Source organism: Aulostomus chinensis, chromosome 6 (assembly GCF_037954235.1).
Source record: "Aulostomus chinensis isolate RoL2024-O1b breed Wild chromosome 6, RoL_Achi_v1.0, whole genome shotgun sequence".
Taxonomy (NCBI): domain Eukaryota; kingdom Metazoa; phylum Chordata; class Actinopteri; order Syngnathiformes; family Aulostomidae; genus Aulostomus; species Aulostomus chinensis.
The window spans coordinates 5238049-5259806 of NC_141325.1; the positions used below are offsets into that span (position 1 = coordinate 5238049).

Below are 21758 nucleotides of genomic sequence, written 5' to 3' on the forward strand. Positions count from 1 at the left end.
GTACCTCATAAGTATTTCTACTTTACTTTTTGAAACTAGATATCTACCAGAGATATATTCAACTAAAGTATACTTGGCCTATTCTGAAAAGGTAAAGAAAAGACTTACTATATTTGGCTTATACAGTACTTTTTAATCAAGATATTTTGTCTTATATGGCAAATGTAAGAAAGGTATTAGAATCATATAGGAAACTGTAAATCAACAGATTTGCAGAGTGAATGTGAGGCGTTTAGGGAACCAATCTAAATGCTGATGAGGTCATTATACTGTAGCCATTCCAACATTCTACAATCAACATTTACCTGATAATGTTAAAGGAAAAATATTACCACTATAAAAGTGTACTTTCATAAAATAAAAAGTGGGCTAGAAGTAAAAAGCAGGTCACTTGGAGTATAATTCAGAGTATATTTGCAGCACAAAGAAGTCATCATTATTAATAATGGTGTGCAAAGTTGGAGAAAATGACTGTGCTTGTTTTCCCACTTACTGCGTTTCAACCTTCTAATGTTCCTTTCCTCTCAGATCAAATAAGTTTCAAAGTGGGGAGTAATTATGTCAATGCAAGCTTTCTTTAAGGTTGTAATCAGTTTGATGAGCCTCTATCAGGTCACGCTACATCATGATCATTAACAGAATCTTGGAGCATGCAAGCAAAGTTTGCTCATTAACTCAACTCCGCCGTGACTGAAGGCTCGCTTCTACGTCTTAACGCTGGCTGCTCACTTGGATTGTGTCCAACGCACCGGCGTGCAGGTCTTGGTGAAGCGTCTTGTTTGGCAGCGTCATCTTGTCCTTTGCTCTTCTTAATTACAAACTTGCTTCATCTTTGCATATATTTTTGTCCAACACCGCAGTGCAGATGGGGGCATTTGCAACCCCTCTGCCGCCCAGCCCACCTCTGACAGTTCACCTTTACTGATTGTCTGCATAAAAAAATTAAAAAATGCAAACCTCTCCAGTGAAGGACTACAACAGTTCAGTGTCCCCTTTAGCAACCACTCTTGAGAAATGTGTCTGTTTATTGCCTCTCCCCCCTCCAAACACGCGCACACACTCCTGAACCCCAGCAGTGAAATGAAATGTGTCTGCCCTTGCAAAGCACTGAATGTTTTTCAGACAGAAAACAGGTTGAAACACAATGCAAACAAGTGGTATTTTCTTTGTGTTGCAAATAGAGACGGAGAACAGAAAGAATTTGATGTAAAGTTTTTCTTTGCTTTGGAGCTTTGTGCATTTTACCCAGAGTACTTCATTCACCAGTGTTGGGGGGGGGGGGGGGGTGACATGGTATAAGGGTAAGAGTTCATTCCCAACTTTATCTTATACAATATTTCTTCTCCATCTGTTTGGCACAAAGCCTCCAAAATAAAGTTTGAACACTTACTCCTCAGAATTCGGAAACTGCTGTATTAATATCAGAAACATTTGAATTTTTTTTTTGTCTGCAGTTTTGTGACATTATTTCCAAATGATCAAGAAAAAAATCAAACACACATAAAGACATTTTGGTGAGTTTTTTGCTTCAATGTTCTCTATGATGCATATTTCAATTTATTATGAAATTATTATTTATTTAACGCTGTGTGCATTTTAGGAATTTCAGGTTAATTGTCAGTCACATGGAGCACTTTAATGCAAATTAAGGTGCAACTTTATCAGAGTAGTGCTGTTTTGCACCTTCAAAAGGCGTGCAAATAACACAAAAGGACCCGTCTGATTCGCAAAGCACCCGCAAAACTGAAATGGAGCTGCAAAGCAAGTAGCTCATCAGTGCTCTGCTGCTACTTGCGTACACTTAAATGAGGTAATTATGCATACATTCAAGAGCAAAACGTGGCCCCTTTCTATGCAAATGAGCTTGACTGCAAAGTCCAATTGACAAACGCCAGCGTTAACAGCCAGATGCAGTTCTAATGAAAATATTAGCATCTTAAGAGAGGCGCTGGTAATCGAAACGCATTTATGATAATGGATTTACTGCATATGTTGGATGACTGACTGCAGTCGCTACAAAGCCGAGGTATGTTTGAATATATTTTCAGGCAAGTAACCCCAGTTAAACAAATGATATATGATCCATAATGATAATGATAATAATACATTCAAGGATTCCATTACAATTTTTTTTCATCCGCTTCAAATCATGCCATCTTCTCCTACAGTCTGATGATGTGCATTTGAAACATCAACAGCTTGGATGTCACCATGAGGGTAAATTCCTTTGAGGATGTCATCGGGATTTTTCTCCTGTCTTATTCTCTGCCATTGCTGTGACTGTTTTTCAGTTGCACATCCATTATTTCTACTTCACCTCATAGATAATTGCGCTCAGCTGCAGAACTTTACCGGCATGTCTGCGTGTGAATATAAGAAGTGGGGTATCTTTTGTGGACAGGACCTTGAGATGAGGCAGGTAGGGGATGCAGGTGACGCGTATTTCCTGGTACCATCAGCGGACACATTCCATTTTTGGTGAATTCGACCTTCAGTCTATGAACAGAAGTCATCACTTGGAGGATGTTTCCTAAGATTCCTCACTCAAACAAATAATGCATCACTATTAGCAGCGAAGTGACAGAGGTGTGTTTCTGAATGGTCATTAAAAATGTGAAGGATCACCCCAATTAGCCCTGCGGTGGCCTTTTGGTGACAGGGCTTCTAATTAGGGAAAGAAGTATCTGTCTCTATGGAGCAACCTGAAGAGAAGGAAGAAACGCTATGAATGAGAAAGAGTGGGTCATCGCAGCTCTCAGCCTCCAAGAGGGGTCCTTATTCGTAATTAACTTGATAAGTTGGTTATGTGGGAAAAAAAATGTGTAATTGAGACTTGTCTCCAAGAAAAGAAATAAGACGTAATCCATGCTGCAGTGGAATAATTATGCAATATTACTATGCTGGTATTGATGATTTAGGTGAACATAAACAAATCTTTTATCATACAGGCACAGATTAGAGTTCTTTGATTAGGAAAATGAGAGCATTACTGATTGGAATTAGACTGTTTAAGCCTTTGTACTCAACTCTAAGATTGCTTTATTTCATAGTCATGCTAAAATGTCTGTATCAAGCTTAAACCCTGAGAATATCATCCAAAAATTGTTGACACAGTCAGTGAAAACAAGTATTTCTTATGTATCAGCTTTAAACTGTAGGAAACTGTCCATTTTAGCCTCAGGAATACATTAAAATATACCTTTTTACTGTGCTGTGCTGTGAGAAGTACCTCTACTTTTGCACATACTGTGTTAGCTTTGGTGGTTCCAGGTTGATGATCTACAGCTTACTGACTCAGGCTTCCTCTTCTGCAACAGTGAACACAGCAGCTATGTTTCTTATTTTTTTTGTCAGATGTTGAGCTGCACCAGCCAGAGTCTCCCCCCCCCTTTTTTTTTTAAGAAAGTTATGAAAATATTCCCAAATAATTGAGAAATAATTCACCTGTCATCATCACCCTTTTGTGGTCTTTCACTTATTTTTCAGACCAAGTGTGTTTTTGTCCCTTTCCCCCCTTTTCATGCGAACCTACATATGTGCGCCCGCGTGTTTGTCCTGTTTTATCATTGTTCGTGAGGACTCAAACTTGCATCTATTTTGTGGACTTGGTTGAAGGTTATTGAAGGTTAATGTTAGGTGCTGGTCAATTAAGGTCCATCAATTAAAACAAGTGCTTTCCGCTCGGATGGGAATTGTTCCTGTCCTCTGCTTTAGGGAGGAGTTCAACTCCGAGAGTGTGAATCCGTGTAACCAGAAACACAAGAACAGCTGAACGTCTGTTGTGTGAGCAGAGATTTAAGTCTGCTGAGTGCAGGTCTTCTAAGTAGGCCACGGCTTTCTTTACTAGTCGTCTGAACATCATAGTGGAGACGCTCTCAGGAATTCTACCTCCGTGGTTTGGGCTGTTTTGCTGTGAAAAGCACGGCTGGTTTGTCTGTTGAAGTTCAGAAGCAAGCATGTTAACAAGGAGTTTTGGAATACATGTGCATCATACCTGAGGAGCGAAGGCTGTCTCTTACCTGCACTTGCTGACATTCAACCCGGCGCTGAATTCTGGGTTGCTAAGTTATGGACTGTGTCAAGGACGAAATAAACAGGTTTAAATGGTGTGCGTCTGCTACTGAAGGTGAGACATGTTCAGAGATGAGGTAGTGTGGCATTTAACTCTTTTGCTATAAGTTCTGCACAGTTATTGTGTATTAGTCCATAAAAGGGGGGCTGAGGTTCCTCAGAATATTTCTTTCTGTGATGGCAGATCCAAGGTCAGCTGATGAGCCCGCCTTCAAGTCTTGTTTCCACACCAAATGGGACCTTTTCTATGAAGCCGGTTGCTTCTTTTCGCTCCTTGCAGCATTTGCTTAGCTGACTGCCTCTGGCAGGCTAACTAGGAAGCTTTCTGTTGCAGCTGCTCGCCCATACAAGCACATTAAGCTAACCAGGATTGTTGGACAAGCTCTAGTATTGCTTGTTGTTCACAGTACATTGCTTTAAAAACACTAAAACATTACGACTTTACAAAACAATGATCTTGCTGGTGATGTAGAGGTCACTGAAACTAATTTATCCGACATAATTCCCTAGGTGTTACGGGGTTCAGAGAAATGTGTGGCTCTGAAGCTTATTAAGACCACTTGGACTAATTAATCAGAGCCTTTTTTGAAAGGCAGTGTGCAGTGGTTTGTAGCAGCCAAATGGTGGGAGGTGTTTAAAGATATTCAATAGTCATTTGCAATCCTGGCATGCGAACACACAAACATACATCAAACATGAACATCAAAATAGATCCGCTGATTGAAATGCCTGTGACAAACATACCTCGCTCATTTGAACATTCGTGGAAAATGTTTTCTAAAATTGATTCATATCTTTCAAAGGAGCCTGTCAGTGAAAACATGCCAAAGTAAACCTTCAACCTGTATGTATCACATCCATCATGCTTAGATAATAATGTCGCTGCTTTGTACGTGCCGAGCGGCGTCTATTGAAGCCTTCGTCACGTTCCTCTTCCTTTGCTCTGTCTTCGTCTTGTCGCTCGCAACGCCACTTTACATCGCCGCCCTAATGACAATCTGCATGAAGTTGGCAGAGTGGATCTAGAGTGTGAGGGTTGATTAAATGTTCCATTTGATCACGGACTTTCTGAATATGACGGATGGCCCTGACAGAAGAGATACAAGGGACTGAATTGATTCCTGTGACATGCATGAGTGCACACACACACACACACACACACACACGAAAATTGTATAATTTCATGATTCAGCTTTATTTGTTCCTGGGTTTTTTTTTGTTTTTTTTTTATTTCACAGATTAACCTGCAGAGGAGAATGAGGGTCACCGGCCTAATTACCCAGGGTGCAAAGCGTATTGGCAGCCCAGAGTACGTCAAATCGTACAAAGTAGCCTACAGTGACGATGGAAAGACCTGGAGAACATACAAAGTCAAGGGCAAAGATGAGGATATGGTGAGAGACACACACACACACACTCACACACGTGCACACACACAAAAACAGACATAGACACTTATGTCTTCCCTTGAGCCTCCCTGTGTGGAACACACACAAGCTACGCGCACGTCAACGCACAACAGCTCGAGACTCAGTCAAGGACATCATGGAGGACATGATGAGATGGCTTTTTAATTAGCTCACGCACACCGGGCCTATCTCCCTGCCCCTTACCCCCCTCCACTTTATGACTTCTATATTGAATTTTTATACTATTTGGGGATGAACAGCCACCAAATAGGCCACACAGTGTTCTATCATTCCTGACAGCAAATCACCGCCGTCCTCCATTTGGCCAAGCAGCGGGTGACCCCGGACTCCTAAACTTCTTCGCAAATGTATTTCCCTGAACAATGAGTCTGGGTTTTTCCTCTAATGCCACTTTCTGCCCTTGTCCAAATTATGTTTTTTAACATGGAGCCACTACTTTTTTGACCTGTTGCCCTACAGTGGCATCTCTCCGGGCTCGACATACCTCCTCGCTTCTTTTCCTCTGTCTCATTCTCTCTCTGTCTCTCTCTCTCTCGCTCTCTCTCTCTCTGCACTTCATTCATCACATCAGTCACTCGAATCTATCAGATTATCTTGGGCCATGTGGATAAAACAATCCTGAAGTTATAGTGATGTAATTGAGTGACTATTTTAAAACATGCCACCTTTCACATGAATTACAGGCTCAGATAGTGCAAGAAATTGTCTATTTTCCCTGTAATTCCAGCTCATTGACCTTGAATGACAGTAATTTGTCGAGCGTTGAGTAGACACTAGAGACAGTGCCAGATAGACTGCTACATTATGGTAAAACTGATCTGCTCACCCACCCCCCACACCCCCATCTGCTGTTATTTCATCCCTTGGAACAGATTTTCAGAGGAAATGTCGATAACAACGCTCCTTCGGCCAACTCGTTCACCCCACCCATTGAGGCCCAGTACGTACGCATTTATCCCCAAGTCTGCAGGAGGCACTGTACCTTACGTATGGAACTGCTGGGATGTGAACTAACAGGTGAGTAATCATATTCTGATCTAAAAAAAACATTCCAGTCTTCCTCCTGCGCAGCTCCTCTGCAACAGTGTTCTTTTGTTCCCAGGCTGCTCTGAACCACTGGGGATGAAGTCAGGTCATGTCCAGGACTACCAGGTCACAGCTTCAAGCATCTTCAGGACACTCAACATGGACATGTTTACCTGGGAGCCTGGAAAAGCCCGACTGGACAAGCAAGGGAAGGTCAATGCCTGGACAGCAGGACATAGTGACCAGTCACAGTGGCTACAGGTAAGATGGTACCTGAGCATGTGTCACTTCTACTCATTCATCTGCAGGTACCGAGTCTAAAATCCGAGGTGTATTTTCTTAATATTGTTTTTGGCGTGATATTAAAGGTAAGATCATAAGACGGTAAGACACCAGAAAGCCCCTTACATTAAAAGACTAAAAAATATACACAAATCACTTATTTTTAAATGTATTGAAAAGCAGTTTACCTAAAATATATGTTCTGGACATGCAAACACATTTTTAAAATAGAAAGCACTCAAAGTATGAACCTCTGCCAAGGTGACCTTTGACCCCTGGCACTTTGGTGCTTGGCCGATGAGGGGCCTACACATCCTCCGCACACACGGCAGTGTGTTGCTGTTCTGTAGAGCAAGAGGGGGGTAAACCTGATAATATTCGAACTTTGCATGAAGGAGCAGACTAAATATCACTACCTCTGCCACTAGGTGGCGCAAGAAAACACACACCACAAAGACTGATTCACCCTGGCTCTTACCTCCCTGGTATAGTTTTTGATGCGGCACAAATCATTCTGAATGTTGTACTTTATCAGTGATGATTGAAATGAGATCTCACATCCTCCCTCTATTCGCCAGCTGGATAAAAGAGTCTTTTGGATTCCGTGTGCTTGAATGCAGCATCTCTGCTCAGCTATCTCTGCCTTCAGCCGAAGCGTTCTATCTCTATGAAACCAACCGATCCATTTGTTCTCATTACAGTAACTGATGGCTGAAAATGTCCCCTGAAAGAGACAAGACTCGTCTCTAAGTGAATGATTACGCCCCGAGCGTTCTATTTAAGTACATGTGAGACTATGGAGATACATATCACTCAGACTCAGTCGTGCCTGGTGTGCTTGACGTTTGGCCTCATATATGAGATTTTGTTGTTCTTTTTTAGATAAAAAGGCAAGAAACTGTGTACTTTTTTAGAGTGAGAAAACATGTCTTACGTCAAGCTGTAAAACAGATAGCTGAGACGGCATTGTGATGTGCTTCATCTTCTCGGGGAATTGAAGATCAGAGTGATAGCTTTGATTTTTTTTTGGCCTTTCTGCTGCATTCGCTCCTTGCATGCCGCCTCCCCTGGAATGACACCGATAGTGTTCTGTAGTCACGCTGACTCGTCTGGCCATTATTAGATTGGCTGGCTCTGGAGTCAGATATGTTTTTTATTACGCTGAAAGCTTTTTTTTTGCCAAGGGTGAGGGTATGCAGGGCTGTGTGTCGGAGGAGACAGGTACTTAGGCAGGCCCTAGCCAGACCAGGGAGCTCAGCTAAGCAAAATTGATTGTTGTGGGTAAAGGAAAACGTGTGGTCTCATATTACATGCTGTGCCTGCAGGAAAGGGGAGATGCTAGATAGATGCATTGAGAAAATCAATGTCCACTGACAAGCTATTTTTATGTGCAGAGGCATACATGAAGTCAAAAAATAAACAAACATTAGGGCATACATATGGTGTAGTGCTTCAGCTGCCGTAACGAAGTGATCAAGTTTTTAAACTTCCGCAATCATGGTCTCTTAATGCTTGTTGCCATGGCAAATAATTGATTCTCAGGGATATTACTAAATGAGTTTAAACCTTTCAAATTAACTGAATTAATCAGCCTTAATGACAAATTAAGTATTCGTATTAATCAAGACAACTTCTCCACTCAGCAGTGGAGACTCTGCACAAACTAAATATCAAACTGGATTTCTTGATGCAAAGATTTCATTCAAAGACATTTTTCACTCTAAAACCTGTTAATCGAGCCATAAACTAAAAGTCACGAACGGGACGAAACACATGGATGCACATCAATCCTGCTGTTTATAATGACACTTCTTTCCAAATATATGAAAATTGACAACACAAAAATTACCGTTGTAAATCCATCCTGTGCAACAACCCTGACGCAAGTCCTTTCACACACAGCTCCCAGTAAATTACTGGGAATACCTTCCAGGCACTTCTCACACTTACAGCTGCATTCCACAACAGTCCTGTCTAGAGCCTGTTCACACAGACATGGAAATTCTAGTACTTCACGACACACCCTTCCCAGCATTCCCAGAACATCGCTCTCATTAACCCATGACACCATCACGCAGGAATGCTGGAACACTTGTTGGAAAAGATGCATTCATGAATAAGGCCATAGAAGCTGTTTGGATTCCAGGACTTTTATATTTGATGTGAATTGTACTACCTTCAGTTCATCCTTTTGTCCCAGTGGACATTTATGGCAAATTTGGATAAATTCCCCTCAAGGTGTTCCAGAGATATGAAATTAATGTGAGAGGAAATTAACTTTGACCTTTGACCTTTGAATACCAAGGCCATTGCAGTTCATCTTTGACTCCCAGTGATTGAATCAGTTCCCTCCAAACAATCCTGATGGTGAATGGAAACAGCAAATCATGAGGGCTGGAGCCAACTGTGCCCACTCTATGCAATTCTGGATAGGAAGCAACCTCACACGTATAACACCCCCCCCCCCCCATCTCGCCCTTTACATGTCCTCAGTCCCTCCTTGCCCTTTTCAGAACCTTGTCTACTTGTTAGTGGAACTCAGCTCTGAAGTGCCATCAACAGTCATCAGATGAAACTGACGTGATCGCCTGCTTTGACTGTATTTCATCAAATATCTTATTTTCCTGTAGTTTAGGCCCCTCTTCTTTGCCTATGATACTTGGTAACCTTTCATTTCTTAAAAGCGATCACATTGCATTCTACAATGACCACTCTGTGACAAGAAAATTTCAAAGTATTATTTTTAATCATCGGGATATTGGAAGAAATTAGCTCGTTGCCCACGGAGAGTCTGGTATCCGTCATGGTAATGGACAGCAGCTCAAATATTTGACTCATCCTTTAAATGCAATCCTTTAATTAACAGGTTTTCCTGCAGACCAAATTAGTCAGAGTTGAAATTTTGTGCTAAAAAGAAAATCTTGTGCAAACATCAAGAAGCGGACCAGTTTGGGGACTGTCCAAGCTAATTGTCCGAGTTCTTCTGGCCTGGCGGGAGATAAGGTTCCAGCGGAGATACAACCAGAATCTTTTAAGATGTTTGCAAGAGAGAAGCTGAAGCTGTCAGACTGAGCTGCCAAGTCTTCCAGCTGCCATGCAAAGATAAGTTAATTATGCACATTAACATGTCCTCGCAACAAAGAGAAACTGACAAAGAAACAGTAGCAGCTTTTCAATTTCACAGTGCCCCTGTTAATGCAACACATGCACCGCTAAAGAACTCTTCCAGGGCTGCTGATAGTTGTTTAGCTGTTGGTGGATTATGGTGGATTACGGCAAATATTCCTCAAACAAAATAATAAACAAGGATGAAATGCAGTGATTGTGTCTCTCCGTCCCGTATTGCTTGATTGTTCTGCTGCGAGCGTCTTAGCGAGGATTCACTTGCTGAAGCAGAGTTCCGAACCACAACTCGTGTCTGAGCACTGAGCAGGTTACGGGGTTACTTCTGTTGACAGGAAGTTCGGGGAAGACAAAGCCAGAGGAATTTGATTAGAGCTGTGACAATTTCTGTAATCCATGAGCTCAGTTATTTTGAAAAAGGAAAATGTCCAAAATCTTCTATTCTAGCTTCATGAATTTGCATATTTTAGTATCACTTGTCCTCCGTGACAGTTAATTGAATGTCTTTGAGTTCTGGAATGTTGTCAGGACAAAACAAGAAGCTTTTGGTAAGCAGTGGTCAACATATTTTCTTCATTTTTTTCTGGCATTTTATGGACTACATGACTATTTAAGAAAATCATTTACAAAGTAATCAATAATGGGAAAAAAAACAGTCCTTAGTTGCAGTGCTCTATTTTATTTTGGAAGTGATAGATTCATGCCCATTTGCAGATGCTGGCAGGAGGTCAAACAGCAAATATAACAGATTCTGATTCAAGTCGTATTCAGTGCATGTGATTAAATAAAATGCTATATTATTACATAATCTAAAGTAGACTGGCAGTTTCTAGCAGTCATCCCTCACATATAACATTCTGTAAGCTTTAAATAATGACTGATGTGCATTTTTTGGTGTCATTTCTTTTTTTTTTCCAATCATTGAATTCCCACTTTAAACAGAAAATTGTGGAAAAGTACATCACCTTTAATCAGATTCTCAGATTCGATCTGTCACAAGAATCTAAAGAACCATAAAATATATTAATTGTTGCATTGAGAGTGACAATACACTGATGGTGTAATAAACTTGGCCTGAGAACAGAACTCCCGGTGCTAAAATTGAGCTACAGTGAGTTGAGGTGGGAATTGATCTGATACCATGTAATGACGAATGGCTTTAATATGCACCTGGTTTAAATGTAGCCTGCAAAAGTTAAGAAAACAAGCAATGAAAGTAAATCTTCTCCTGTGGTTCATTTGTTGTCCCCTGTCTCCAAGGTTTTTACTCCCAATTATCTCTCTACCGTGATAAATGTGTGCTGGATACTGCGGCAACCTGATAATCACCTCTGCCTCTGATGATGCACAGTGAGCTCAAAGTTGTTCGTTACAACTTCGGAGGAACACCATTAGCTGTTATGCAGATGCATCGCTGGTCAGAGTGCATCTCAGTCGCATATCAGCGGTAATGTAGGACAGCGCATATGGTCGCATTTGCAGCGGCTTTTTTCACGTGTTAATAACATTGCGTTGGACAAATTGAGCTGATTCACACACAGTTGTGGAACATTAGCGGTGCCCAGCACAAAATGTGTTAAATCAACCTGCTCGATTAATCACTGCTAATTCTAGCTCTGTTCCCATTCTCGTTTGATTGAGGGAAAAAAAAAAGAAAGAAAAAAAAAGAAGTGTATTACATTTCATAAATTTGTGTTAAGCAACATGTTATCATGCCTAGTGGCCTTGTGGGTTGAGTTGGACACCACAAAATCACAACACCCAAGGTTCAACTCCTGCCTGTATTATTCATTTCTGTCTCACTCACTATCCATGGCAGGAATCAACAACACATGTTGTTTGTTAAGCTTTTGTTTCGAGCGCAGTGTATATCGCCAATGATGGCATGCTGTGTGTTTGTATTTCCTGTCAGTCAGGACCGATCTCATCCAAAAAATTTCAAATCTTGAATTGGCGACTTAATACATTTTTTTTCTCCAGCATTTCCTCCGGCCAGCAGCAGACGTGACGTTTAACAGCAAACCAAACATATTTTATGTCAATACACATAAAATGCAAATATGTCAGTGGTAATATACACAAGCAGTGTGTCGAAAACAGTACTTAAGCTATTAACTTTAGGGATAAATAATAAGGAATTACAGCAGTCGATAGGAGGCTGAATGGCGGCTGAGAGGAGATGATGGATGTGATTGGCCGAGAACCTCAGCACACGCACTGCCTGCCTAAGCTAATATTTACATTTGATGTGCGCAACCTTGTGTTAACTTTCCTGACACTGTCCCTGTGGTTACATCATCAACAACATGCACGGTCTGCGTGCTGCTACACACCGATGCGTGATTATATACAGCTATGATTGTGTTATCAGCATTTATAGACACCAAGGATGACGCACATTTCCTCTGTGATAAATAGCCTCGTTGACCCTGCTCAGTTATTAGATTATTTGTTGCTCTACGTAAGAGGAAATCTATTAATATTGCTCAAATGTTCTTGACACAGTTTTGTTTTTGTTTTTTTGTTTGTTTGTTTCATCACGGCTGGACCGAAAGATAATACAGCAGACAAGGCTGTAAAATCACAAGTAACTTGAGTAAATGGAGGCAAGATATGCAGGGCGGAGCACGATGACAATTAAGCAAATGACATCTGGGAGATCAGTAGCTCACACTGCATGCACACAGGCGTGGGGAGGGAGGGGAAGGGGGGGTCTCTCTGCTAGAACTCTGCTGGACCAAGGTGAACGCTCCACGGGAGACTATAAACCAAGACGGAGGAGAGACAATAAGTGGTGTGAAACGACTTCTCACAGTCGAGGCTGTAATAACCCTGGCAGGAGCCTGTTGAGTGCTCCAGCATCGGTTTAGCTGCATACACTTATTGATTGCTAGCGTCATAGTTTCTTTTTACTGGGGTCTTAGTGATGGAGGATGTGATCACTGAGGAAATTGTGGTCTCTTCTGACTGGGTGACTTCAGTGACACTGACAACACAGTACTGAATTCCAGGTGGATTATGGGAACAGGCTGTGAGAGCAGTTTAGGCACCAGTCATTCATCTGAGAAAACTACTGTAGTATTGCAGCTGCGTGACAAAAAAAAAGAAAACTTCCCTACTGCAGCAGACAACACTAGACAGGTCTATAAATAGTGGAATTTCCGGAAGTACGGAAGTTAAATTGTGTTTTTATCAAGCATCAACCCATCGTGCATGTTACAAAGTTGCAGGCACAGTAGCTTCATATGATGTGGTCACATGTTTGCAAATGTGTTGGAATGAAATGTTGTAGTCATGAGGTGTAGAGGTGCAGGTACAAGATCTGTATGTTGTTGCCTCAGACAGGAATTTAGGCTCATTTACACTTTGAGTGACTTGTGAATAAAATTGCTAGAGCGTATTAACATGGTCAAATATTGTCCAAAATTTGTCTTTTTAGATAAAAATGACATGCTGCCAACAAATAGAAACGACTTGGTTTGGGAGGAAAGACAGATTAACTCCAGTTATGACAAGCCAGGATCTTGCAATTTTCTGAGGGCTAATAAAATTTGCTGTGGCAAGAAAGAAATAACTGGAAGCCCTAAAATATTGTTCTTTTAATGCACTTGTTTCCATCTTCAGACCTACCTCACACTCCAAAGCCCTTAACAATGAAATATGGGTTGGTGCTGGATGTGAATGTGGGAGAAACGCAGTGTCATGTCCAGGCACAGGCGCCACACAGGCAGCACTTCAGCTGGAGACGACCCAACGCTTCATCTGGAATGATCAATCTTGCGTTGCCCAGCTGCACTGGGTCACCTTCCCCTGCTCCCCCTCTCCTTATCTTGAGAGTAATGGTCCCTTTCTGTCTCATTAATCTCATAATTACAGATGGTAACTTTTGATTGATAAAATGTGTTTAACTGAGTGAAGCTGATTGCTGTCTTCTGGATCGGTGGCAGGCAATATATATTAAAGATGTACATGTATGGGAGAAGGTTGCAAACAACAAAAACACTTGGCAATTGGAAAGCAGGATACCAAATGATTAACTAATAATTAATAAGAGTCCGGCTTTCACAGTTGATGAGCTAATGATTGCTAGTTAGAGGTAGCGGATGCATAATTGTATGGATGTTAAGGAGTGTTTATCAGGAGGAGGGAGAGTGAGACAAGTGGAGACACACGTCCTGATTAGAACACTGTTGAGGCAAAGATGGTCGTGGATTCAGTAAAGTGGAAGTTTAGCTTGTTCCTACACTTCCTGAAGTAATATTAAGTATTAATTTGAATATATTAAAGTGAAATGCAACAGCAGTTTTAAAGCTGTACAGTGAATCGCATTCTCATATAAATGACTGTTCCTTTCAGTGCATCCCAGCCCTTGAAGAACAAGTTCTTACAATTGTCATCGAGCTCATCACCACCCAGTAAACCTGTCTCCATCTCAACACCGCGGGATGTGCATGCTCATGCTGAAGGCTCCATCTTCTGGTTGTGTCATTCTCAAAACTGCTTTATCCACTGTTTTACAGCAACCACTGAGCAGGCTACTTCAGTTTAGCCGTCTGCTAACTTGAATGTGGTTGAATAATTGAATTGTGCAGACCCATGTAATCAGATCAGAAAGGATCATATCTGTCAGGGGTTGGGTGAGGCTTTAAAGAAGTCATCTTCTATTTTACACCTGTGACAGTAACGGTCGAATGGGCTACGGTGGAGCCGACGATGTAAGCACATGTCGACAGTTGTTTGTAATAACTGTTCTGTATGCATGCACAGTCAAGCTACAGTTCAAGCCCGGTTAGGTTATTAATTGGACTCCTCTTGCTGCCCCAAACATGGACAGGGAAGAATCAATTTATCGACTGAAGAGCGTTCACCCTGGAACGGTAGGTGGCGGTGCGCCCCTGTACTGCAGTGAGACTTCCTTTCAGTTCATTCAAATACTTCGCCCACCGTAGAGATATGGCGCTTGATATTTCACCGTGTTTCACACTGCAGGTGCTCCTACGGAACATGCATGAATTGGGACTTTATGAATAAATGTTGTATAAAACTAAAACACACAGCTGCTTGCCAGTGGTCTCTAAAGCATCGGCCATGTTGACTCATGGATTGTCGTCCCGTGTGGAGTCCAGGAACAATAAAGTAAGACTGATTCTCCCTCAGTGTCTGCGCGTGTGCAGTTGTTCTAATCCAAGTGTGTCTTATCATTAAATCTATTCTTTCCTGGAGCACGTCTTCCTAATCAAATCGCCACCTCAAATGGAGCACTGCTGACGACCAGCTGTATTCCTTTTAATCAGTAGAATTAGCTATGTGTTTGTCTCGTCCGTCCATGATAGAGGATGGCTTTAATTTGTCCCAGTGAAACTCTCATCTCTTCCTGAGTGTTTATGCAGCAACGATGAAGCGTGCGCTCTCTAAAAACCTCAGAGAGACTAAAGGCATTGTAGTATGAAAGGCTTTAAGAGGGATTTTGATCATGTGGCGGAGCGACGATCGTGTCTTTATTTCCAGAACTAGACTACTACTTTGTTGTAATTACTTGCATGGGAAATAGGCAGTAAGAATATATAAGAAACTTTCAAGGGTGAGCAGTCTTTCTCCTTTAAGCTTGATCCCCCTGGTGGGAAACACAGTCTCTTACAAGTAGGAATTGCTAGCTGTTAAATCCAGCGTTTTTATGACTGTCTTACTGTATTGATCTGACTGAAACTAGATGAGGGTTCTTGTCCCAGCTGATGTGACTCTCCAAACTTCTAATCATATTAAGTGCATCCATTATTCTGCTGGCTGCTCAGCATTGTACCATTATTTGTCGCGTTAGTCCAAACACCAAACTGAATCAATAAGAACAGCACCTGCAGCCATGTTGTGTTGCTTAACTAATTAAAGGAACAGACGAAGGATAATATCTCCAGGTGGTTTCTGTTGCAACCAGCAAGAAGCTATTTAACCACGGCTGCAATGTTAAAACATGCTAAATATGGATGCTGGCCTGAGCATAGAGAGATATTTATACACCTGTGAGTGCCAATTCCATCTTGATTCACAGAGTCAAGCATGAATCATGAACATCTACAATTTTCAGCGTTTTTTTTTGTTGTTGTTTTTTTACCACAGATACATCAACTTACATACCTTTAGTCATCAAATACACGAGTGTTCAACATATAAACTACAGCTTTCTTTGTTGTTTTTTTCGTCTTCAATTTGTTAACTGGGTCTGAGCTACAGCACTGCCTGCCGATACGCAGCTTGGAAGTCAGGATAACAGCTGCACTTGTCATAGCAGACAGGGAGGCGAGACTACATTACTACAGTGCTTCATTATCATCATCCTCAGCAACTTTTTTCATGTAAAAGATCACATGAAGGAGTTAGTAATGGGTCATTATCAGACATGGATGGAGAAGCATGTTCCGTCTAGCTGCTGGCAGTGAGAGAAAGCGCTCTCCAGTTTGCAGCAGACTTAAATGTCGGTCCCGATAGGTTCCCTCAAGCTTTTGTTAATTCGATCATCATGAAAACATTATCTAAGAATTCAAGGAGTATCTTGAAATAATCCCTGCTAATTTGAAAACATGCCAGATGCAAATGTCATTACAGCGTTATTGTCAGAGTCTCATTTTAATCTTGTCCAATGTGGCTCTTTCTTTGCTCTATTTTATTCAATCTCCCCGCAGCTATGTATGCTGATTGAATTAGCTTCCAAATGAAGTTACGGAGTGGATGGTAAATCCATCTGCTACCCTGATTCAATTGGCTGGGTTTTAGTGTCCCCTCCCTCCCCCCGACGACGTGCATCTTTAAATGTGCTGTACATGTCTGCTTGGAACCTGTGTAATGTTGCTCTTTTGTTTTCATTATCCGAGGAAGCCATCTTATCTTTCAACACAGCATCCCGATCGGCATCTCTCTCCCCCTACTTGCTCACCCCGTCCCCTGCACTCCCTCTCAGCTAACCTAGGATGCATTTATCTGTTTTATCTGGGGATGATTGATTCATGAGTCTGCAGCAGCACCAGCTGTAATCGCCGGATCTGCTGGAATTGTCAGAAGTGGAGCCACCGGAGTTTAAATCTGTGCAGCAGAGATTGGGTGTGTTTTGTATGTGTAACTTGTGCTTTTCAGTGTGTCTCTAAGCTGTTTCTTGACAAGCATGGTATCCCCCTATTCCCCTCCATACATTTATATCTAACATCTTTATGATGTGTACTGAGGGAGACATGCTCCACACTAATTCAGAATAATCCAAAATTTAACAGAAACTCTGCAGAAACCGGGGCTCTTCTTCATCTCAAAGGTATCATATTGCAGAGATTATGTGACCATAAATGTTATCCATTTTGTAATTTCACAGTTGCCTCTAGTATTTTTTTCAGTAGCATGCTGTGTTTGTGTGTGTGTGTGTGTGTGTGTGTGTGTGTGTGTGTGTGTGTGTGTATGTGTGTGTATGTGTGTGTACACGTGTGAGAATTCGATATGAATATTTCATACACCGTGTGAGACACGAGAGAGGAGAGGGAGTCGAGGTATGATGAGCTGTAAGTGCAGCAGTCCAAAAACCCTTCTATTTTTAACCCTCGCTTTTGTCGGACCTTCATTGTTAGGAGCGGAACGCCAGATCATAATACTATTGAACATGTTTTCCCTACAGCATACATTACAGATTTAAGTCCAGTCCCTCTTAGATCAGTGAATTTTGTGTCATAATATCCGTCACATGTTTAGTCAAAGTGAACATTTGGTGTGAAATCTCCCAAATCCTGTACTATCTCAGCATCAAGACCATTTTTCATTCCCGCACTTCAATCATACTGACACGGTACGGGACTCGCAGATGCTGCTCTCCTTGCTGTAAGAGCTTTAAATGATCCAGACCACCATGGTTGATTTCCTTCCTGTTCCTTTTGCCATGGCCAATTCCCTTCATCTGTTCCTGCAACCATTTAGACTTAACTTGACAAGCTGAACTGAGACTCCATCTGCTTTGCAGCGGCGTGCTCCCAGTGGCCGATTAGAATTTCAGGTACTAATCTTTGTGTTTTAATGTACTGGCTCAGATGAAAGGTGTCCTTTGTTTTGAGGGAAAAATAGGAAGTAATAGTTAAGTGGCTTAAAATTGCATTCCCTCTTTTGAAGCACTTCAGTTCTTTGTGTTCATTTGTGGATGTTTCTAAAAACCTGAGGCTGAAGGTGTTTTTGTGGCATAATGGTGAAAGAATCAATTTAAAAATCCAGACTCCATTCAAAGAATCGTGTAAAACTTCCAGTTATTCTCAGACTCAAACAAGCTGCAAAAACAAGAAGTTCACTGGGATGTTGACATGTTAACACCGAAATAAGACTCAGAGTCCTGACACAGATACACATGTGATCATTGCATTTTTGCAAATAACCTGGAGCTTAGCATTGGTGCAAAGTGTCTGCATCAAATTGAGGAGAGGCACAGTAGATGGAAGAAGAAACTTTGTCGTACTTATTAAGGCTTTCCCTCCAGGCTAAATTCTTGTGTTGTACTTCGCTTTGGACAAAAGCGTCTGCCAAATGAAACAGTAGAAGTGTAGAAACCAGATTACTACATTTTGCTAAATTTGACCAAAAAAGCACAAAAAATGATACATTAAATAGATCCCGCCGTGCCAGCTGTGTAGAAGTGAGCTGGATTTTGTAGAGGTTTTAGTAAAATCCCTCTGACAAGTCGAGCTGAGAAAGTAAATATTGTGGGAACAATATCCACCGCTTCAATCTGCATCGGTGCTTTCACACCTCCTATCTAGTCTCCCTTCTTTTCCTTTATTTGTTTTTCCAGGTGTGTGATCCTGTACTGTTCTTGCCTGCTTTTCCCCAACATCAGAGCTTCTATTTGATTGCAGGGTTTATAATATCACAGAGAAATTGCTTCAGAGATAATTGGAGGTAGCAGAACAGACAGTGATGCATATGCACGATGTTGAACTCCCAACCTATCATTTGAAAATGTTTACACCAAAAGACATTAGTTTGCAGTGTGTGGGATATATTTTTGTGTTTGAAGAGCCCACAATTTGTGCAAAGAAAATGATACTTCATATATTTACACCCTCCCATGTACAGAGCCCATGAACGCAGATATTGCAAATGGCAAAAATGAAAAACTACCAATAATCTATCAAAGTAAGTCAAAACGTGCAGATACGATTTAGCTCAGAACCTGTTTCAAGGTGGTGGTGCTTCTCTGTCAAATCAGAGACAGCAGAAACATGCTGATCATTCCTAATGATGATGATTCCACACGTTCATCAACTTCCCAAAGAAAGGGCACGCCTTCCATCCGAGTTGCTGTGGAAATCTCATTTGACTGAGTCTTTGTGGAACCTCTGTTCACTGTATTATTAGTAAGAATTCACCTTAAAGTTCCAATTTGTAAGTTTGAAAACTATAAAACTGAGAATCAGTAGGGGGCAGTATACTACCAGAAAGTTGAGACCTTTCCAGACCTATCGAGAAAGAGGGAAAGAAAACTTATCATTTTTATCGTTCTCAGCTGTGTGACATACTTTTATAAGCCACGGAATGGAAGAGTTGAAGTATCTCATCAGCAGTGATGACGCACTGTGCTGCTAATTTGTAGAGGAGAAGGGTGGAATGGACCGATATTAGCTTCTTTTCAGAGATGCAAGTAACACCTGAATAAAAATGTACCTTTTGAAATGCATAGCAAGCTGGAAGGAATAAAACGTAACAAAAATAAGGTAAAGGCTGGTTTTGAAGGGTGGGGGCATCTCTGCCAACAGCAACCACCAAAATTGACTCTAGTCTGAAGAGGTTTTAATGTAGAATCTGTTTGATGCCAAAATATACACCAAAAAGCTGCTGTGCTGCAGAATGAATGAATGCAATCACTAGTCTCAGCTGCACCCCCCCCCCCACCACCACACACACACACACACACACACACACACACACACACACACACACACACACCGCATTTAGGCACTAAACAAACACACGCAGACATCAGAAACACTGACACTGGAGGTATTTACGAGAACATCTTGTACTTACAAAATTGAATTGCAGTTCTTCAGTTATTGAGACATTTCACTCGAAACCACAAATGTGCATTGGTGAAAAAGTCCAGTCTCAGCAAGGTCTTTGTTTGCACAGAGGAATTCATCTTTTCAGGACTGTCAGAGTTCATTTTAAATTTCAAGGCAATCCAGCCGGCCGGTGGATCAACGATTGCGATTGTCCGCCCTGGCTGCTAGTGACTTGTGTGTTTTGAAATTCCTTCAGTTTATCTTCATACAGTCTGCATTCATCACTGGCTGAATCAATCAAGTCACAGTGTGGTGACTGGAACATCTCTGGACAGAAAAACAAAAAAAAATTAAATGTCAATTACATGCAGTATTGCTCCTTGCAAGTGTGCTGGCATATGAGGAGAGTGGTGGAGTGAAGAGGAGGCGGAGGAGAGGAAGAGGATGTATAATGCGCAGTGATGTCCATGCCATGTAAAACTGTTTGGCTTACAAATTTGTGTTCTTGCAACCATTCTGCACAATGCTGTTCCCTTATTTATATCCCCTGGATTTTGGCTGTCAGCTGTGCCTTGACCAGCCAACCAGCTGACTCTGTCATCATGTCCTGCCAAAACAAGTCATCTTGCTCTGTAACAAATATGTCCATCCTCATGTCAGCACAGCTCATTCCATGTGGAGATGATCCTTTGAGTCACATTCCACATGTAGCACTTTAAAACAAAAAACAAACAAACAAGGGTGTCACAATCACATTCAGACCAGCCGAGCACTACACTGCCCCACCGGACCCGGTGTGACGGTGCCACATGGGGGCCGTTCTTATGACATTAACGCCACTTCCCTCGATGCTCCATGGAAACGGAGTCAGACAGCTGCATGACCTCCCTTCACTGTTTGACCTCTCAGAAGACATTTAGAGCTCCTGACATTTCACCACTTCTTGTCGACACTGGAGATTTTTAGTGTGTGTGCGTGTGTGTGTGTGTGTTTGTGTGTGTATGTGTGTATTTGCAGCACGTATGTGCCATCATTTCCAGATCTTTTTTGACTGTGTGTTCCAGACTTCCGTCTAAAGCCCCACAAAGAAAACAACTTCCCTGAGTCATATTATATTAATGCAAACATGATGAATCACAGAAAAAGAGGAAGTGTTATAACTGGAAAAACTGAAATACTGTTGAGAGAAGAAAACAAAAACCAGAAGATAAGAAAATGAAGCAAATGGAGAGTGAGCGGGAATGAGTCACCGTGTTGTGATGGAGGAGGAGATCACGTACTGGGATACTAAAAAAAACAACAACTGGTTACCATGTAAATAGATGCTTTTACTGTTTGTATTCTGACATTCACTCAGGTATAATTTCTGTAGAGCGAAGTTGTTAAAGTGGTATAATAAGGAGGAAATTACATTAAAATGTGGTCAGACAACTCTGTTCTAAAATGATGTTATTGATCTCCAAACAGGGTATTGTTTCATATAGTTAACGTCAAACACATCACTCACTGTTTCAGGTTGTATTTCTTGTTCGATTTTACCGTTAGGAAGGAAAGCATTGTATTCTCCTGGCAGAAAGTGTGGAGATTTTTGGGGGTTTTCATTTTCCACCACTTTCTTGTGTGCTAAATATGCTTAGTACTACCTTGTGCTTCAATCTGCCTGCAGGGGTAAAAGGTGTGCTTTCTCCAAATATTTAACTTTACCCACGATCAGGCTGAGAGCTGCTAAGACGGGTTCTTCTTCTCTCTCATTCTTTTATGTAGATCTGCAGCTATAATCAACACCTCAGATTTTCCAGTTTAATAAGTA

General features: G+C 41.5%; 1 protein-coding gene across 3 annotated transcripts in view; it reads left to right on the forward strand.

Moving 5' to 3' along the window:
- edil3a (EGF like and discoidin domains 3a) overlaps positions 1-21758 on the forward strand; it is a 119202-nt gene that overhangs the window by 83399 nt on the left and 14045 nt on the right. For all 3 annotated transcript variants that reach the window (XM_086205959.1, XM_086205960.1, XM_086205958.1), the window contains 3 exons: positions 5310-5465; positions 6374-6518; positions 6604-6788. In XM_086205959.1, coding sequence (XP_086062085.1) covers positions 5310-5465; positions 6374-6518; positions 6604-6788 — 486 coding nt within the window. The remainder of the gene's footprint in view (positions 1-5309; positions 5466-6373; positions 6519-6603; positions 6789-21758) is intronic.